This window comes from Aythya marila (assembly GCF_965140915.1).
Source record: "Aythya marila genome assembly, chromosome: 1".
Classification (NCBI taxonomy): Eukaryota; Metazoa; Chordata; class Aves; order Anseriformes; family Anatidae; genus Aythya; species Aythya marila.
The window spans coordinates 145,163,015-145,182,965 of NC_139042.1; the positions used below are offsets into that span (position 1 = coordinate 145,163,015).

General features: G+C 38.4%; 1 protein-coding gene across 2 annotated transcripts in view; it reads right to left on the reverse strand.

The window, feature by feature from the left end:
- The window catches only part of SYT10 (synaptotagmin 10), a 34,161-nt gene extending 19,106 nt beyond the window's left edge, over positions 1-15,055 (reverse strand). The window contains exons 1-2 of one of the 2 annotated variants that reach the window (XM_082751660.1): positions 14,769-15,055; positions 1,753-2,110 (exon numbers count right to left, since the gene is read on the reverse strand). In XM_082751660.1, coding sequence (XP_082607786.1) covers positions 1,753-2,110; positions 14,769-14,904 — 494 coding nt within the window. In that variant the 5' untranslated portion in view covers positions 14,905-15,055. Of the gene's footprint in view, positions 1-1,752; positions 2,111-14,753 lie in introns of both variants that reach the window. The other variant, XM_082751659.1, reaches the window with a different exon arrangement.
- Between the last annotated feature and the right edge of the window lie 4,896 nt (positions 15,056-19,951).

Sequence of the window (19,951 nt, forward strand, 5' to 3'; positions counted from 1 at the left end):
AAGAGTATGATTGATGACAGGTTTTAATTTTGTAAAACTGTCCTTGGCCTCGGGGATATTTTATGTATTTAGATCCCAGTCCAAATCACCCTGGAGGCCTGTGGGAATATTTTCATAGCCTGAAGTGGCTCTGGATCATGTCCCCGGAACTTCTTTTTTTCCCCTATATTACCACCGAGAGTTTTCAAATCTATTTGCCAGCTAGCTATTTCTTCTGTCTGTTCAGGTAGTCAAAGAGCCCAATCACCTACAGATTTACCTGTTGGTACATGATGGATAAAACTCTTCCAATTAATATCCAATTAGATAGCCAGTTACATAATATCTTTATCATGCTAAGCTGTATCAGTTTTGGTCCCTCTGTGTTTCCTATAGCAGTTACCATGTCAGAGCTGTTTTTCTAGTATTTTGGAACTGTTCCTCAGAAAGACTTGGATACCGTGCTCCACCTCTTAGCAGATGGATACAGTAGTTGGACTCAGGCACAACTAAGGCAATGTGGCCTCAAGCCAGCTGTATAGTTGCATCATTCATCATAGTTCAGCTGCTAGAGTCAGTTAGACCTCCTTTGGATAGAATATTCTAATTTTTGGGAGCCTTCTGTGGTTGCTTTTTGGCTGTTCCTCGTTGTTGGAATAGCTGGAAAAAATGCCTTTCTCTACTCACCAGCTCAATGAATGCACTGAGCAAGCAAAACACTGTCTTAGGGACTCTCAGAAAGCCAGCAAAATATGTGGCCACTAAACATAAAGTATGTCTTCTCTAGTCTTGTGTCTCCAATGATTATTATGATTATTATGTGAGGGATATTTTTGTTGTTGTTGTTGTTTTGTTTTGCTTTTGTAGCTTATGTTGATTTAGCAAATAGTCCATTGAGTGAAAGCCACTTCTTATGTAGCATTTGTACTCTTACTTGTAGCATTATGCAATACTTCAGGTGCCTCTTTTAACCTTCAGTTTCCCATTTTGTGTTTACGAAACATTTCTTTTAAAAAATTATTTGTGTATTTATTTTGTTATGTAGGAAATGATCTTTGTAGTTCACTGTCTATTTCCCATACATTAAATTGCTGACAGTATTTGAAGAAAACCCTGTTTGATACTACAGGTCACTGCACATCTCTTCTTCACTACTTTACAAGATAACTCAGGATCTGTGACAAAATTAAAGTTTGTGTCCTTCACTTTAATACAAAAGAAATCACTGCAGCAATATTATATGCTTGACTTTTATTTAAAAATCTATATATAATCTGTACTGCTTTGAGGTCAGTCTGTAAGGGTCTATATTCTTAGACTGGGACTTTAATTCCTTTATAAGTGGCAAACCGTGTCTTGAAGAAATGTGCCATCAACAACAAACCTGCCATTTATTTAGTGAAGAAGAAAACTTTCAACTGCAAAAGCAACTCCTCTACAAAAATATCTCTGTGAAATGACAGACTTGCAGTACTTGCAAAAATCACACTCAACTTGATTTTCCTATACACAAAACCTAAAAAGGAAAAGCTTAAAGTAGCAGTAACATATGTATTTACAAAGCAGTAGAAGACAGAGATTTGATCTTCATATGTTAAGGCAGTGAGGTAGCACCACCTGTTTTGGAATATTCTGTTTAAATTCACGTGACTGCCATTTCACCCATAACTGGTAAAAACACAGCAAACATCCTATGATATTAGAAGTTTTCAGCAGCATGTTCTGGTTGTACCTTTTTCCAGGAAACGTGCCACAGATGTAAGTGTCCCTTACCTTGATGATGATGTGGGCTCTGTGATCTGCCTCTGCATGCGTGCATGTCTGATCAGATGTTCTTTCAGCGCATTCTGGACCTCTGCTGGTATATCAGGTGAAGTGTGGCTAATTTTCAATGCAGCTTCAAGTACCTTTGTTGTAGGTTTCCCATTTTCTTTAACTTCCTTTTTCTCGCTGGTCTCAAAAACCTCTGTGGGAGCACTCGAGTTGCTCTGAGGGACATTACTGGCATTGGAAGTGAGAGGTTTGCTTCTCCAGCAGGGCCAACACAACTTCCAAAAGACAAAAAGTGAGACTACCAGCAAAGCGAGCCCGCAGAAGCTGACGACTACTGCTAACAGACTGACTGAGATGTCTGCAAAGAATTAGAAACAGAGATCATCATAACAGACAAACATGGAGAAAAAAAAAAGTAAGAAAGAAACAGGTAAGGAGATAGAAGCATTTTAATCACTATCCTATCAAAATCTTTAAAGTTTTATCTATTTATGTATTTGTTAGTTTTTTTTTTTTTTTTTTTTTTTTTTTTTTTTTTTTTTTTTTAATATATCTAAAATGCCTTTGAAACGCTATCATTCTCTACTATATATTTCTTTTCCAAATTCTCCAGTCACTGTTGCACAGACTAGGTGCCAGTAACAGTACCAGTAGCCACACACTGCCAGTCAGGCTTCTCAGGAAATAAGGGACTACACAAATGGTCCTGAATACACCCAGCCATGGTCATCAAAAGGTGTTTGCTCATGAACACTTCTTGCTGAAAAAAATAAACAGTCAACATTTTCTATAAGTGCACATGAAGATAGGTTAATTCAAAACACTGAGGCTGATAAAGAAATTTCTTCAGGACTTGTCAAACTTGTGACTTCATGTGCTAACTGCTTCATAAACATGTTTAAACCTAACTTTTACCTGGATAAGCAGGAACAAGATATAGTCTGTCACAACCAATAAGTGGCAGGGGTTAAATCTTAAGCACTGATAGACCACGACAACACATATATCTTGGTATCTAAAATTATGCTATGAAAATGAAGCTGGCTTCAGAGTACACTATACAATGCCCTGGGTTGTATGGAGATCTTACCGTACACTTAGCTATCCCTGCTGCCCAGCATTTGACTTTTTCTGCCACAGTGGATTAACATATCCAATAGCTCTGTCAAAGTAAAGAGAACAGATTTCATACCAACTAAATTCTGGGAACAGACGTGCATTTTAGGAAATGGTGGATCACCAGAAATGCCAATTGGGCCTTAATTAGGATTTTTATTCTATGTGACATGTTTCAGTTTGATTTTTCCAGTATCATGTAATCTTATAAATTTGACTTAAAAAATCCCCTTCCTTTTGAAAAGAGGCTTTTGTATGCTTTAAAAATATTCAATAAGCCCTGCCTAAATGCCCCTCAAGTAATGGCTGCTGCTGCTTGTTACAACAAGATTTGACAATTTAACAACTAATATTTTGTATCCATAGCTCCAGGCTACAGACTACTAAACTGAACTCATGGAAAAGTGCAACCAGACTTTGAGCGTATTTTTTAATAAAGGCTCACAGGAAGAAAAATAGTCTTCTAGGTCTGTATTGAATCTATGAAACAGTATGTATCTCACAAATACTTTGGGGATATTGAGTTTCAACAAGTTCATTTAGGAAATTTTTCTTTCATTTCCAAATATGTCTATCAGTAACAAATCACAGAATCATTAAGGTATGAAAAGACCTCCAAGATCATCTGGTCTAACTGTCCCCCTAATCACCAATATCACCCACTAAATAATACTGAGCTTAAGGCCCGTTCGGCATGAAACTAGGTGAGAACAGTCAACATAAACAGAAGATGTTTGTAGTTTGGATATTTGAAAGACATGTTTCTACTTAACCTTATTTCATATACATCATGGCCAGCTTCATGGAGGAATCAGAAGGGGATGTGCTTCTGCTTTTAAAGCATTTGGCACTAACTGCTGCCCTGCCTTGAAGAGAAATATGCCTCTGTGAACATTTTCTGACAGTCCTGGGAAAGGTGTCATCCTTTTCTGCCTGTAGTTAAATGTCAAAATGTAGCCCTTGGAATATCCATGTCAGCTTAAGGAGAAATTCATATGGTAAATTCTGATTTAAGATGTCCATAAAATGAATGGTTGCATAATTATACCTAATAGCAATGTAACACAAGAAGCAAACAATATTCTTGCATATGATTTTTCTAGAGAATTAATGACTGATAGGGGTTATTAGGCTATTTGGTTTGATCTACTGTTTACACTGAGATCTTTTCTGAGCCTGATAATTTTTATTTGGCTTGTGCACATGCCACAGCAGTGTCTGATCTTGACAGCAAGAGAAGGCATTAGGAGATGCTGAGTTTACAGCTTGTTTCAATGATTAATCACTTTGTTGCAAATTTGTATTTCTGATTTGTACTTCTGTAGTTCTAATTTACAGTCATTTCTTCTTTCATGTCTTCATATGAGAGGTGAAAAGCTATGATTTGCTTCATAAGACATGCCTAAGCAAAATTTGCTGGAAAAAAAACACCCACAAGGCCTGAAAGTCAATCACCTACACCAGTCCCTTGAATGGCTTTAACCTGGGGTACTTCATAATGTCCCAGACAATTCCTGAGCATGAATCAGGAATTACAGAAGACCAACAATCATTCTTTATATGCACTTTGGATGTGGTCCTTATATGTTAGTAGAAGACAGACTTTAAGTGTATGGACAGAGGCTGTGACATGTGAATTGGCCTCAGTGCCAGGGAATGGTCTTAAGTAAATTTAAGAACTGAATACAGAGGTATGCCCCATTGAAAGAACTCTTTTTGGTTAATTCTCCATTCTCAAATCTTGACCAAATGTAAAACTCTAGCAAAAGGTTAATGATTTTTCAGAAAGCAAGAAAAAAGAAAACCAAAAAGGAATTCAATTTGGGGTCATTTGCAGTATTTCCAGCTCAGTTTAGATGTGGTTGGCATAACTAGGTTATGTTTGGAAATGAAGGCTTTTAGAACTGAAAATTATAATTTTTCATTTAGAAAATGTTGAAACAGGATGTGTAACTACTTTGAAATAGCTGAAATAGTTTCAAAATCAGAAATATGATCATTGATGCCTTCCAGCGGTTACAATTTGATGAGCAGACACTATCAGCTGAAAAACGTTCTATCAAAGCATTTCTAGCCAATCTTATTTTAAGTTTTTAACTGCAAGACACTTTTCAAGCCTTCAAGTAACTTGGTGTCTGTTTTCAACACCTACTCTAGTTCTTCGACTTTCTTTATGTATATATTTTTTTATATTTCTATTTTAAATTCTCTCTAACCTAGTACCGAAATCTTTACAGACATTGTAAGTTTCATACACTGAAATAATCACCTGAAACATCTGAAGTCTTAAGAGCAGCGAAAATATGTAGGAGCTATTTCTAGAGATAGTTGTACAAACTACAGTCTCCATATTTGCTATTTAATAATAAGTTAAAGAGTTTCACATATTGCACTTGATAGTACAACAAATACTTAAACAAAATCATGAAATACAGTAATTGTCAGGAATTGGACCAAAAAATAGTTCATTAGGATAAAAATATATTTACTTCATTTACAGCCATAATTGCTAAAAAGCAATCACTATACCATATACATTAATGTGAATATCATGTTTCATTTCCTCATTTCCGACAGTCCCTTGGTTGAGTAACTACTGTGAAAGATTTGCTGTTATGTGAAGACTGGAATCATCTGTAGAACAGCAGTAAATGGAGCTTCCTAGACACTTTACATGTTACACCGGAAGTATCTCATGTATTACCTCTTAAGAGGAAGGTTGGTTTGAAAAAAAAAAAAAAAAAAAAAAAAAAGCTCCCAAAACATCTCCTGCAGATGAGGAGTTTCTTCACGTTTCTTCACACCCCTATTAAGGAAATCTGCTTGGGAAGAAAAATGGGTACCAAAGGATGGCTGTGTCTTTAGGCTGGGATTGTACTTTACTTATGTAAGTGTTATATAAAGATAGTGACAACTTCAAAGACTGACTAGGTTTTTAGAGGCAGAAGGAGAACACTCGCTCTTCTGGGACAATGCTAACTGTCAGTGTTGTAAATAATGTTCTCACTTGTCTCCGGCATGAAGTAAAAGAAAAATAATTTTCAACCACAAGCAGTTTTTTGACAACTCTTTTTTTGTAATTACATCTTGTCTTCAATACTACAAGTTTACACAGAATAGGACATCTTTCTGCATACTCATCAGGGTGTACAAAATTATATTTTTGCCATTCTTGTTCACATGCTGGATAATTTTAGCAATGTGAGGAAAATTCCCATTCTCTCACACCGTCTTCTGATCAGTGGGAAATCTTTCACTGATTTCACTGGAGTTAACATTTCACTCATGGTCATTTTTCTTTACCGACCTCTCTTTAATGTCATCTTCATAGTCTTAATAAAATGTCATGTCTGAAAGAAAGTTTCCTCTTTCTTCATGGTTTTCTATTTAAAACTACTATTTGAAGCTGTGCAATATTGGACAATTTTATATTTCTCATTTGAGAAAGACACACCTACTTGGGTAATGCCTGAATTATATTTACCTCACAATCTTCTCTCTGCATTTTTTATAAATATCTGTGGAAACACATTCAGCATAAGAGGATCCTTGACAGCAAGTGTTTGATATTAGGCAAGTACTGCAGAAACATATATATATATATATATATTTTTTTTTTTTTTTCCTTTCTGGATGCAAGGAATATTTTGAGCAACGGTTTCTGTACTATCATTTGCAACAAATTTTTGTTTGAAATTTGCCTCAGGAAGGTTCTGCATGTGAATCCATTCTCAAACATGCACACTGGCAGACTTCCATGTGCAGACCAAATTAAGTTCATTTCCATTTCAGTCAGTGCCCTGAAAACATAAGGCCCTTAGTGCTTAGCTTGAGAAAAAGGATATTCCACCAACACATGGTATTGAATATGAAGAGGAGACCAGCTTATGTGGTTACATGGCTGCCCACGTGCATAACTGGCAGGCAGCGCAAGGAGGGAGCAGTCACCTACATTTGTGTCAAGTCACAGTATTTGGTGTCTCTCACATCACATCACATGCCAGAAGATATGCCGAAGTGCAGTCAGTCACATTGCTCCAGCTGGGGTAAAAGAGATATGCCTGCAGAACAAGACTGTATATTGGACTCATACTTCAGGACTGTTGCAGAGCCCAACAGCCTTGCTTTGGCTTTAGAAATGTGCTGTGAGTGTTCACAGCAGGCAGGAGATGAATTACATCTGACATGGACCAAGCTACAGAGAATGTACTTTTCCCAACAAAGCAACAGCAGGAAAGGACGTTCTGGAAAAAGAAGGCTTGTATCCTCTTTTGACCCCCTTCTTGGTCTATAGGTGATCTTGGATCTCTTAAATATTTAAAGTTCAACATCACGTAAAGTTTTCTCAAACCAATTTTCTTTAACTATTTTTTTCTCTCTTGTTAATCATCCATAAGCAACTCTACCATCTCCACAGGGACTACTCTGAATGGAACTCTGTAGTCTGGAATATCAGCAGTTGGCTCGTTCAGATAAATTAATATGTCTCTGATTTTCTAGAATTCGAAGAGAAGCGGAAGCTTTATTAATTATAAATGGTCTGGGTCCGATAAACCTCCTTTACTCGTGTGAACTAGTTGTCCCAGCCCATCATTTTTGCTGTTAAGTTTTCTTTGGGGAACTCTGAAGAACATCAAAAGTTGCAGGTGTTCATTTTTACTCGGCATTAGCAGATCTTCCACAGTTACCTCAGTATCATCTAAATCACCACAGATAGGGATATAGCATACCTCAGAAAGTGGCAGGTTCAATCTTTCTTATTTTCTCTTAACCTGAACCTGTCAAAACACCTGACTTACACTTCAAACTACAAAAATAACCTTTCACTTAAAAGTCTACATGTAGTATCCTCTACTGTTCTCACAATGAAACATGCTTTGAATAACTTCTCCAAATCTTTTGACTCTTGCCCTGTTGTGAATGTGTTCCCTCCTATGCTGCTAATTCAGTCTGATGTCTGAACTTGTTCAAAATAGCCATCACCACCTCCTGGCTCATATATCATTTCTTAGTGCTAACAGAACTCTAGGGTAGCATATTTCTTAGCAGCAAGGGAACCAACCGAATGAAGTCAGGTATGACTGTGTTTTACTACATCTTTAGAGCACATAAAATTATTAATCTCTTGTCAAAATCATTTTATCTGTTATATTGTTTATTAATGCATCTGATAATCTACTTCTGTCCAACCACAAATGGAACATCCTCTTTTACCATTTCAAACTCCCTATATAGGCCTTTATACTTTAGGATGTATAGTAGATCTTGGGTATTTCCCAGACGCTCGTTAGCTTTCTCCTATCTCTATACATCACCTTCTGCTTTCCAGAAATCAGAAGGAATTTGCCACAGCAGCAATGTAATCCATAAGTCTTGGTACATGATTTGCATGCTGTATATAATTAAAAAGGATGGCTTTTACTTTGCCTGGCTGGATACTTGTGTTTTGCCTGCAGTGTAGGAAGCAAAAGACATTGGACTGAACATTGGCCTCTCCACTCTAACATACCAAATGTAAACTGGAATCCTCCACTTCTAAGGCTTTCTCTGGCCTACCTGTTTAGCTACTTTCATACTTGTTAGTTCTCACTTAATCTCAAAAGGAGATAAATTTCCATCTCTGCTCAGCCCCTTTCCCCCCTCTGCCTTCCATTAAACAAAACAAACCAACCAACCAAACAAACAAACAAAAAACACAGCTTTGAGCTTGGTCCCATTCTGCTCTCACACTTGCAAGCATATCTAAACATCTGCAAGAATACCTCATTATACTCTCTCAGAAAAGAAAAGGACATGAAAACGCATCACAGACCCTTTGGACGGCCAACAGTTATGAGCATGTTGTAGCTACAGCCAGGTTCACATAGTTTAAGTGTCATTTTTGAATTGGCATGGTTAAGTTTATTCATACATAGCATTATATAATGAACATACAACACATGATAAGACCTAGCAAAACACACAAAATTGGCATTATTACAGATTTGTCTCCCTGCTGTTGTAAGCATTTCTGTATTTTTTCTTTGCAAAACATGGACAGAGGAAGATTCCTTTATAAATGCTTGCCTTTACTGTGCATCACTGCTGTATGTGTGTTGAGCACTTCTGCATTGTTGTGACTGTCTTCACATTACTGTAAATCTTGTTTCTGTGGTGCATTTACCCCTCTTTTCTACCACTACATTGCTGAATTAGCTATTTCTGTTTTTCACAGCTTGTTACCATCCATTTCAGAAAGCAGTTTTCAGTAACCCTGCACTTTTTCTTTTTTCTCCCAAACCATATTTCTCTATGGTAATAATTTTGCTCTGTCCAGGTGATGCATTATACCATAAAAAATTTGATCTGTATTTAACTGTTCAAAAGTTTATTATTTATTTTTCTCACATTTATTTGTAACAGAATGCTCAATTGTTTCACACAACAGTTACTTTCTTATGAAGAAATATGTTCCTTTCTTGTATGATACTCTCACACTGATCACAGTAGTCTTCACATTTGTAGTCCCCTTTGTGCTTGCTTTTGGCACAGTTGAGAAGCACTTATAAGCACACTACTGGATAAATCTGTTCCTCTATCCCCCTAAACATAACCAGGTGGTTCAAGTATATCTTCAGCTTATACTCTGCATGTGTATACCCACACATGCATGTACACACAAGTATGTTTAAAGGAACCAGGACTGATGTAAACCACCAACTGCAATCATCAGGATGGGAACTGGCAGAAAAGGAGCTGACAGCCAACAGGAGACTCATGCTGGCTGCAGCAGAAGGAACCTCCCCAATGACATTGCTCTTCAGGGAGGCACGAGGCTATATTACAGAATGGCCATGCTTAGGATGCTCTTGAGTTTTCTTACTCCTTCTGTACTTCTGTAGTAAACTGTCAATCAAAGGTGGGGTTGGAAACATGTCAGGTTAAAGTTCTATGGTAGTAAAATAATTGTGAGTGGAATATTTAGGTGAATAGAAAACAATCCTGTAGGAGCTGATGCTTGTTGCATGGTCAACTTTAAAAATAAAAATAAATCATTATCTGACAATCAAAAGAGCAAGAGCAAACATCGCCCTCAAGTACTCTCTAGCCCTCATCTAGCTCACTAGATGACTAAAATGTCCTCCTGGCAGGGAAAGAACTGTGTTCCCAGCTCTGTTATAAACATTGGTTCCCCATGAGAATGGATAATGAGGTTCTTAAACTCTGCAGGACCAGAAGGCCTAACAAAGCAAAGACAGCAGTAAGTGCCCACCATTTGCAGAGGATATGTGATAGCAGTGAATTTTGAACATGTCCCTAGAGCAGGAAGCCTAACTTCCTCTCAGTACACTTTATGCAGCTGGTTTCAGAAATGCTCCCAGCTGGGACTTCGATATGCTTGGCTCCTTAAAATGAAGAGGGATGCTCAACTGACAGAAAAATAGAAAAAGACAGAAAGACAGAAAAAAGACAGACAGAAAGACAGAAAGACAGAAAGACAGAAAGAAAGACAGAAAGAAAGACAGAAAGAAAGACAGAAAGAAAGAAAGAAAGAAAGAAAGAAAGAAAGAAAGAAAGAAAGAAAGAAAGAAAGAAAGAAAGAAAGAGAAGAAAACCCTGGAGTTCCTTATTGATCATATAGCCTGAATGTAAATACAGGTATAACCAAGCTGTACCTATGAATTTTGGGCATTTCTAGAAGATAATTTATTTGCATTAAAGATGAATTTTATTAGGTGCAGTTCTGCACACATCTATCTCCCATATATTTTCTACCTGAACTCTTCTCATTTTTTCACAAACATCTTAATAATTTTGCCCGAATCTATTGGGCATAAAGAAGGTGTAAAAAATAAATAAACCAGTTGCACATCTAATTCAGCATTTTATGAAAAACATTATTCTCTTCAGAAGAAATCTCACTGTCATCTGACTATATAGAAGTACCATAAATGTAAACAGCTTCCTAATCTTTTTTTTTTTTTTTTTTTTTTTTTTTTTTTTTCTTGAGCATTCCCCTGAGATAAGAGAATTAATAGTCCTTGTAATTACCAGGGCAGAAGATATAACAGCAGATGTTGTATTTTCACTAATTGTCTAAAGCTCTTGGAAATTTACAAAATGTGTTCTCTCAATAAGATTCTTTCCTCTGAGTTCCATGGATTAATTATCCATTACACTAAATATGATTACCCCTTCTTGACCCAAGCAGTGAGCTTGAGGGTCCTAAGGTTTTGTTGCTGTCACTGAGAAAAAAAAAAAATGTATTGAAGAATCAGCCATTTCTTTGATGTAATCCTGTTTGTCCACAAAGAATGTCCAAACTCTTATTTCTGTAAGAAAACGGGGAACCAAACACGTGGAGGTTATTTATTTATTTTTCTTAGCTAGCAGTAAACCTCAGTAGCTCTCTTTCCTTATTTGTTGATTCATTTATTATTATTATTATTATTATTATTATTATTATTATTATTATTATTATTATTATTATTGTTATTATTATTATTATTATTATTATTATTATTATTATTATTATTATTATTATTATTATTATTTTATTCTGCCCTTCCAAAGCCAAACCTTCCATTTCTTGTTCTGTGTCTCTAGCTCCCTCTTGTGTGTTTGATTCTGTTACCCTTGTCTTGCTTCTTTCTCATATGTAGACACCTACACTATCAAAACAACAACAACAAACAGTACCCAGCCTCTCCACTTGCCAGTGAAACATCCTGGGTCACAGGGTCAACGTTGTCTCATGTTTTACTTTGAGCCTGCGAATTGGTGGTGATTCCTCTGAGAAGCTCAGCTGCATTTTACAGGCCAGTTGAACAGAAAGCAATCATCACACGCACCAACAAAACCAAATCATAGCAGTATTAGTTACCTATTTTAAAATTTTCAACTTCCAGAACATGCTTGTATTCATGTATTAAATAGAAAAGATCTTCTTTCCTTTTTATCATCTACTTTTTTTCTTTCTGAAATGTTTCTTGTACTATTCTTTCCTGTCCAAATATGGGTCTCCTCATCTTTTAGCCTTCTTTCCTCTCATGAAATTTCATTATTGATTCTTCCTTATACTACATTTGTGACACTTTCAGGTATCTTGTTTTTGAGATGAGAAAAACTAAATGAATTTAGTGTTCAAAAGGACAATATACAGACTTTTTTTTTCTTTTAATTTTTGCACCCCTTTTTATGTTGTCTCATTGACTCTGCTTTTTGAATTTGAAAGTTTAGCTGATTCTATAATATAAAAACATACAATAATAAACCACCATTCTGTAATCACCCTCTCAGTCTTCTATATCATCTCCACATCCTCCAGAACTCCTTCTCACAGCTCAAGTATCTTCTTACTCTTACTACAGTAGATTCTTCACGACATGCTTCAGTGCTTGCTGCAGGGGTTAATGCCTGACAGGCTGCACAAAGCCCCAGACAGCAAGTAACTGAAATGGTTCATGATGCGTGTTATCTAGCTTGGGCAAACACTGGGAAAGGGTTTCCCACATCATCATTTGGGGAACGCTAGAGCAAAATACAGCAAAACCAATAGGGCTAAATAAGCCATTGCTCTTCTTTACCCTACAGCTACAGTTGCATGACACCAGAATTGTGCAGAATTTACTCAGCCACAGCACCACCGCCACAGACTCTCACACCAAATACTGGTAAGCCCATGTACCAGACACCAAAGTTTCAGGAAAACACAAACATTTATGGCTTTATTCTCCAAATGAAGATGGAGAACACTTTAGGTTTCTACCTTTAATGAACAGCAGCTGTGGGTGTTCAACACTGTGGACAACATTAACTTTACACATAGAGATGGAAATATACATGCATTTGAAGAGCAGAATAAATACCTCTCTAAGGCATGGTTTACGTTTCGATGACCACATTTTCTCAGCCTAGATACTGTATTTACAATCTTTCAACTCAGCAAATTCATGAGAGTAATATTTACATCTTGTCTATCCAAGTGTTTACATATTAAAATATTGTCAATTATCAACAATGACTGTGTGTCTGTTCTTCCTCTGAAGTCATAAAGTATTAAAGTATGATTACTAGCACTGTTAGTAATTGATGAAAATGTTTAATTTAATGTGTGTGTCAATAAAATCGACACCCTTAATGTTTTTCTTTTTGGAGGAAAAAGTTAGATTTAGGAACTCAGTTGAGATGTGGGACCATGTGATTCAAGCCCTTTCTTGGTTAATTGTCAATTATTATTTTTTTCTAATCTCACAATTACAACTTTATTAGGGTTTTTGTATGTAAATCACCAAGAATATTGTTGACTTTAAAGAAATGAAGATATTTGTTCAAAAATGTAGACAATTCTTCAAAAGAAGCTTCTGTAATACACAGTGCAACATGAAGGCAAGTGCTGGAGATTCAAATTTGCTAGACAGCAATACTTGGTTTACCTTGTGGGACATTTCTGTATCTTTCACTACCCACCTGTTTATATATTCACTTGTTTTTTACATGACACCTAATACTGACTCCCTGTGCAGCACTCTCTAAAAATCAGATAGAGAAACTAATCTTTTCAGAGCCCAGTTTTCAAAGCTTCATGAGCTTATTTTCATGCCACCTTTTACGATTTGGACAAGACGGCTCAAAGAGTGTACATATACTCGTCAGATGGTATTTACAAAGCACAGCAAATCCACAATCCGTGCTGGTGGAAGCATGCTACACCCCCGCACCCTGCTGCCCTGGCTGTCCAAGCCCTGATGGGTTGGTCCGGGCCCCTCCTGCAGCCTTCACCGGCTGCAGACTGAGCACTTGCCTCAAGCACAAAGCCATAGGAGAACCGTGCAGGTACCCAAGTCTGTAAGAAGAATTGCTCCTCTCTAAGGACGGTAGCAGCAACAGTTGTTTTGTTTGTTTGTTTGTTTGTTGTGCTGAGATACTAAATATCTCGGAATTTGCAGTAAATTGGATATTAGAAGGAGAAAAAAAAAAGGCAACAAACAAACAAACAAAAAAAACAACTAACAGATGCCGTGGTAGCAACAACGCAGCTGGGGCACATGCTCAGAACCTGCTGCTTTTCATGACTTGGTGTCAATTTATTTAATTTGTGCTGTACGCTTGTTATTTGTTGGCCATAATGCAAGCTATCCTGCTGCATTTATGAACTTACAGAATAGGTTACCGATCACTTCTGGCAGAAATTAAGAACTTGGGCTAATTTTCAAACCCTGTCCTCAAAACCAGCACCATGGCAAAACAGTGGTTCTGGAGTGTAGTGAACAGAAAAATGCAAATGAGCAGAGCCAGTTCCAGAAGATCCAGACAGTTCAGAAATCAATGACCAAAGACAAGCCCATTAGGAGTCTGTCTGGTTTCGACACTGACATGTTTTTCTTCTGGCTTCGGAATATTTAAATTTACACGAATTCCCTCATCCCACCCCCCAAAAATTTTTTTTTTCCGGGACGAGTCCTGGACCAGAGCGACCCGGAGGGCTGTGCTGCTCCTGTTGTCTCCTGCCGGCAGGCAGAGAGCTCTCCCCCGGCTAACAGAGGGAATACGCACCCCTGTCCCGCAGCGCGCTGTCGCGGGTCACCGCACGGTGCCTGGAGCCCGGGGACCGCCAGCGAGTAACGGGGCGCCCCGAAGGGCAGCTGGGGAGATGAGAAAAAAGGGACGACGGGGCGCAAAGCCCCCGTAGCACTGAAGAACGCCCGACTCTGCTGCCCAAGCATCAAACGCAGCCGTCGGCTGCGGGAGGCAGAGGATTTTAAAGCGGGCTGCGAGCCTGCCCCCCCTAGTCCCCCCCCCCCATCCGCCCCCTCGGCACGCAGGGAAGGCAAAAGAAAAAGTTGCGCTCTCCGGCCGCCCACGCCGGCGGCAGGACGGGAGCGGCGGCGGGACGGGCGCGGTACCTGTGCCGCCGATGCCCTGGCGGGCGGTCTCCAGGGGGAAGATGCCGGCGCACTTCTCCCGCTCCACCTGCCCGCCCAGGCACAGCTCGGAGATGATCTGCAGCGCCTTGTGGCACAGGCTGCCCACGCCGTCCTCCGCGGAGAAACTCATCTCTTCTGCCCCGGCCGGCCGCTCTAAGCCATGGCCGGTGCGGGACGGCTCCGCACCGGCACCGCACCGGAGCCGCACCGCACCGGCACCCGCGCAGCCTCCCGCGGGGAGCGGAGCGGGGCGGAGCGGAGCGGCAGCGGAGAGCGGCGGAGCGCCGGGTGCGGTGCGAGTGAAACCGCGCTCTCATCCGAAGAAGAAGTAGTGAAGGTTGGGGGGGGGGGGGAGACGCCAAAAAAAAAAAAAAAGGGGGGGGGGAGGAGGGAAAAAAAAAATCAAAAGAGGAAAAAAAAAAAAGCATCCACTTAGCAACGCCTTTTGTGCCTAGCGGGCTTCGGTAGGCGGCTTGGCCAATGGCAGCCTGGCGAAGGGGGGCGCAGGTGGCGGGGGGGCCCTTCGCATCCCTCGGGGAAAGTTTGCCTTCCCCGCCCCGCCGCCGGGTGAGGGGCGGCGGCGCCCGGGGGGAGCGCGGCGGGGCGGCGGCGGCGGCGCTCAGGGGCGCCGGGAGCTCAGGGGCGGGGGTGCTGCTGGCGGAGGCGGGTGGGGGGCCCCCACGAATCCCCCCCGCTTTCACCCGGGGACTTGGGGGTCCTGTGGGGTTCTTTGGTCGCAGAAGGAAGAAGAAGAGTTTACTGAACACCCGGCCCCGTCGTTTTTCCCAGGACATCATTTCTTAGATGAGCCGGGCAGTGTAATCTTCTATACCGTCTGCTGAGCAACATCAGATAATTTCATTCACAAACAACAACAACAACAAAATAATTAAAAAAAAAGATCTCCAAGACGCTTTTCAGCAGCAGAGTTATGAAACAGTTGACTTCGGCTGTTCCTCTAACTTGCAAAGGAGTTAGAGTAAGCTTGCAATTGTCTGGTGTATTTCCTCAAAAAGTTTTTTTTTTGTTTTGTTTTGTTTTGTTTTGTTTTGTTTTGTTTTGTTTTGTTTTGTTTTTTTTTTTTTTCCTTTATTTATTTCTTCTTCTTTTAAGTTTGTTTATGGATAAAAAGTTCCCTGTACTGTGTGTGCTCGACACACATTGAGAAATCAGTACAGCATATGCTGCTAGTAGTTGTTTAAGTTACTGGCTGCATAGCAGAACAGGACTTTGTGCTATTTGTTATTATACTTCCTGACATTCTGATTTTTTTTTTTTACGTTTGTGAAGAAAAATGTTTCTACTTTGATGGCATATGTGTCTTTCAATACTTAATTCTAATTAGGCATAGTTGAAAGGAAGTCCGCTAGCAGATTGCTTAACAGCACTGCCTGTAGTCTACTGCTAGTATGGCTTGGTTTCATAAGCATGAGTGTACTGATGTGCTTTTTTCCCCCGATTTCATTTTTTTAAATCTGTTACCTGAATATTGATAATTGTCTCTAACAAAATGCAAAGCTTAACATTTGAAAGCTTTATAACCATCAATAACTGTAAATTATGAAATACTACAGAAATGTTTATCTAGGTTTAATTCAGAAATTCTGTACTTTGTATAGTATAGGTGCTTGTAAAAAAGAAAAGTTGCTTCTGAAAATGAGCCATTTGGCATTTTGAAGGCTCATGCATTTATGCATACTAATTCATTCACAGGTATTTTTCAAAATCTTAGGAAACCAATAGATTCTGTAGTACACAAACTGTAACAGCTACAGAAATTATGTTCCTCAAAGCTTTTTCACACACATAGCAGGCATTTCAGAAATATCAGATGCTACTAAATACATCTTTCACTGCTCATGCATTTACTGAGACTAGCATTGTCAAAACTCTGTGTTATTACTGCAAAATGTTCTGACAATTCCTAGAATGTTTGGACTCTTATTATAACTATTCAGGGCACAGAACTGAGGAGACCTATTTGAGCAGTCATTCAGCTTTCATAGGGATCTAAATCAGTATGATTATCTCATGAAAATAGGCTTGCTAGTAATAATAATAATAATAAAGTACATATTTTCATTATAGTGAAGGCAACTGGTACCTACTTCCAAACTTCAAAGTATGAGCATATTTACTGTTCATGTGACATTAACAGTGCTGTTCACAAAATTCTGTCATGCACCACCAACTAATAATTAAGTAGTCTGTTTATCTTTGAGACAAATTCATAATTCTAACAGAAGCTTACAGGAGATACACATACAGAATGATGAAGAAAGGGTCTTGACCAGAAATTGGTTTTAAAGAGAGTGAGGACTGCATTTAAAGCCAGAGAGCTAAGCTGCTCTATTTCTGAACTTGTCTACAGACTCTATGTGCGCATGGTTGTATCAGAGTTCATGAGTGAAATCTATCATCTAAGGTTACTGGCACTGTTGCCATTGAATACAATTGAGTCAACATTTCACATGTAATGTAAGCTTGCAACCCTGCTTATTCACTTATATAATGAGAGTTAGGTACATTCTTACATTGTTTGCTTTTGCACACAAAAGCTTTGTTTCAGTGAAGATCATACCATCTTATTGCTGTTATCATTCATAGTATTGATAGGTACATACATAAGGAAAAGCTTATTCTATGTATTCTATGTATTCTGTGTCAACATTGGTATATATGAACAATTTATGAAGACTGAGATTTTCAGATAGTTATCTGGAGCCAGATACCTCTCTTAGCCGTCCTAAGTACTTTTGAAAATGTTTTTATGTACGCAGAAAGTACCAGCCACAGTCAGTAGTATGACTGCATATTTATCCTAATCTTTAGTAAGTAGCATTGATTTAAACTCTGTTTCATCAACAATCTCTTTTTTCTCAGCCTTAGTACTATGAAATGAGTTTTAGTAGAAGATGAACGATTCTTCTCATGAGACACGACAGTCTTATCCTAAGTCATATCCAGAAATACCTTTTCTTGTTGGAGACAAGTTGTTCATGAAGGGAATTTTTCCCATCTGTATTGAGAAGTTTGGTTAAAAATGTGAATTCAGGTTAGAGATCATGCCATTTTTCTTCAACATGTTGTTTCAGTGGAAAACTTTTTTTTTTTTTTTTTTTTTTTTTCTGCACCTGAAAGGACATACATACTTGCTTTCTAGTTTCAGCTTCCAAAACTTGTATTTTTAATAGTCTGCCAGTTCTCAGGTGAATGCAATTGCATTGTGTGTCCTTGTGCCCACAAAGCCCAGTTATCTTATTTCCCATTTGGAAGTGCTCCCAGGCAGTCTCACCATGTGTAATTTGGTAAGACATGGTGGACTCATGCCTCATGGCTTCCATGATTGCACCAGACCATACCCACTTTTACTATGCTGACTGCTGGTCATTACAAAATGGCTTGACTGCTTTCTGGTGACTGACATTGACAAAGGAAAAATAATCAATTTTTTTTTTACATTATTTCTGTATATTCACATCCCCATTTTGTCAATGAAATATCCAACTAATGGTCAAGGTATTATACTTTGGACTGGAATAAGATGGAAGAAACACCCAGTTTTGTAAGATGTATCCTTCAACAGACACTGTATAAGAATTCTGAAGTTTAGTCAGTATGGATAGCCTAAAGACAGATATAGTTCAGATTTCTTACAGAACTAAACTCCACTGCTAAGTGTAAGGCCACAATTTATCTAATGTAAATGAGTGAAAAACTGGTAATTCACAAAGGAAAGATGGTCTAGTAATTGTTGAGTGAGAGGTACTCTCCCTGTTGCAGGTGTCTGAAATTCAGCTAGGGTGGCAGTGTACGATGCCAAAGATGTCTGTCTGCAATAGAAAGTGGACTGTGACCGAATTTGTAGCTGTGCTTGTAAGTAGAGACTGGCCATGAGGGTACTGATGGACATGGCCAACTAGAGACTCTGTAGATACAGCTGAATAGAACCATGGTTAGGCCTTGACTTGTGCACTTTTCACCAGCTGTCCTCTGTTTCTTGTACATCATGTACTTCTTTTCATATACTCTGTATATTTCATTCAGAAAATGGTACCCTGATCTTAGCCGTTAGCTTCAAGTATTTCTGTATTTTCTTACCTCATCTGAGAATTTGGCCTTGGTTTCTTGATTTGGGATTCAGTGATGATACCAAAAAAGCAACAGAGTTGGGGAAAAAAGAAAAATTTCAGCTTTCAGCATTTAAGAGGCTACCAGTAGGGAAAAATAAAAATAAAAATATATGTGAAGATACAGGTTACAAATATAATTTTTATTTGTAACAGTTACACGTACAAATTTTTCCTGATAGCATCTTTTTAAATTTTAAATCCCATATGTATAGAAAAATAAACTCTAAAACATTAAAGATGGCTGTACTTTGTCTTAATAGTTTTAACTGTCTAATTTTCAGTAACAAGCACCTTTCCCTGCTAATGTTAAAAAGAAAAAAAAAAAAAAAGCCAGCAGCAGGCATTATTACAGTTATGCAGAAATCCATGAGACAGTCAAAGAGGAATGTTTCTAACCTTCAAATTAGAGAGAAGGTACTGTAAGCTTTGTAGAGGTGCATGTAATAATAGACTGAAACATTATGTCAGATGGATATAAGAATGCTACTGTTCTTCTTTTTCATCCTAATTGAATGAAGATCAGATCATTTTTGTCACAACTAGGCCTCTGCTCAAAAAAAGTGCTCTACTAAAGTGAAAGTCTGGCACATGATTCCAACATAATAATTTCCTTCCTTGTTGTGATATGAAAAAGTAACTGCTTGGCATTGTTTTGTCATCAGAGCAAATATTGTACAAGGAGGGAGACAGCTTCAAGCTTTCTGAATATTCAAAACTGCCTGCTTGGAAGAGGACTGAGGCCTCATGGCTACAGCAGTGAAGGGCCTTGGGTGTGAGTTCCTACTTTGATCAGTCTTCAGGCTGTCCCTGTGAATTTGAGAGTGACTGCTAATTTTTATGAGCAGTTTCTCTTGACTAGTAATTTTTTCTATTATCCTTTATTTTATATATTATTATATATATATAATACATAGTAAGATATATATATTTATCCTACGTAAGTTTGAATACTTTGGAACAGGAACCCTATCAAGTTTCAAAAGTACTAAACAAAATATTAAATTTCCATTATTATAACATTCTTCTCAAATTTGCTCTTCTCAC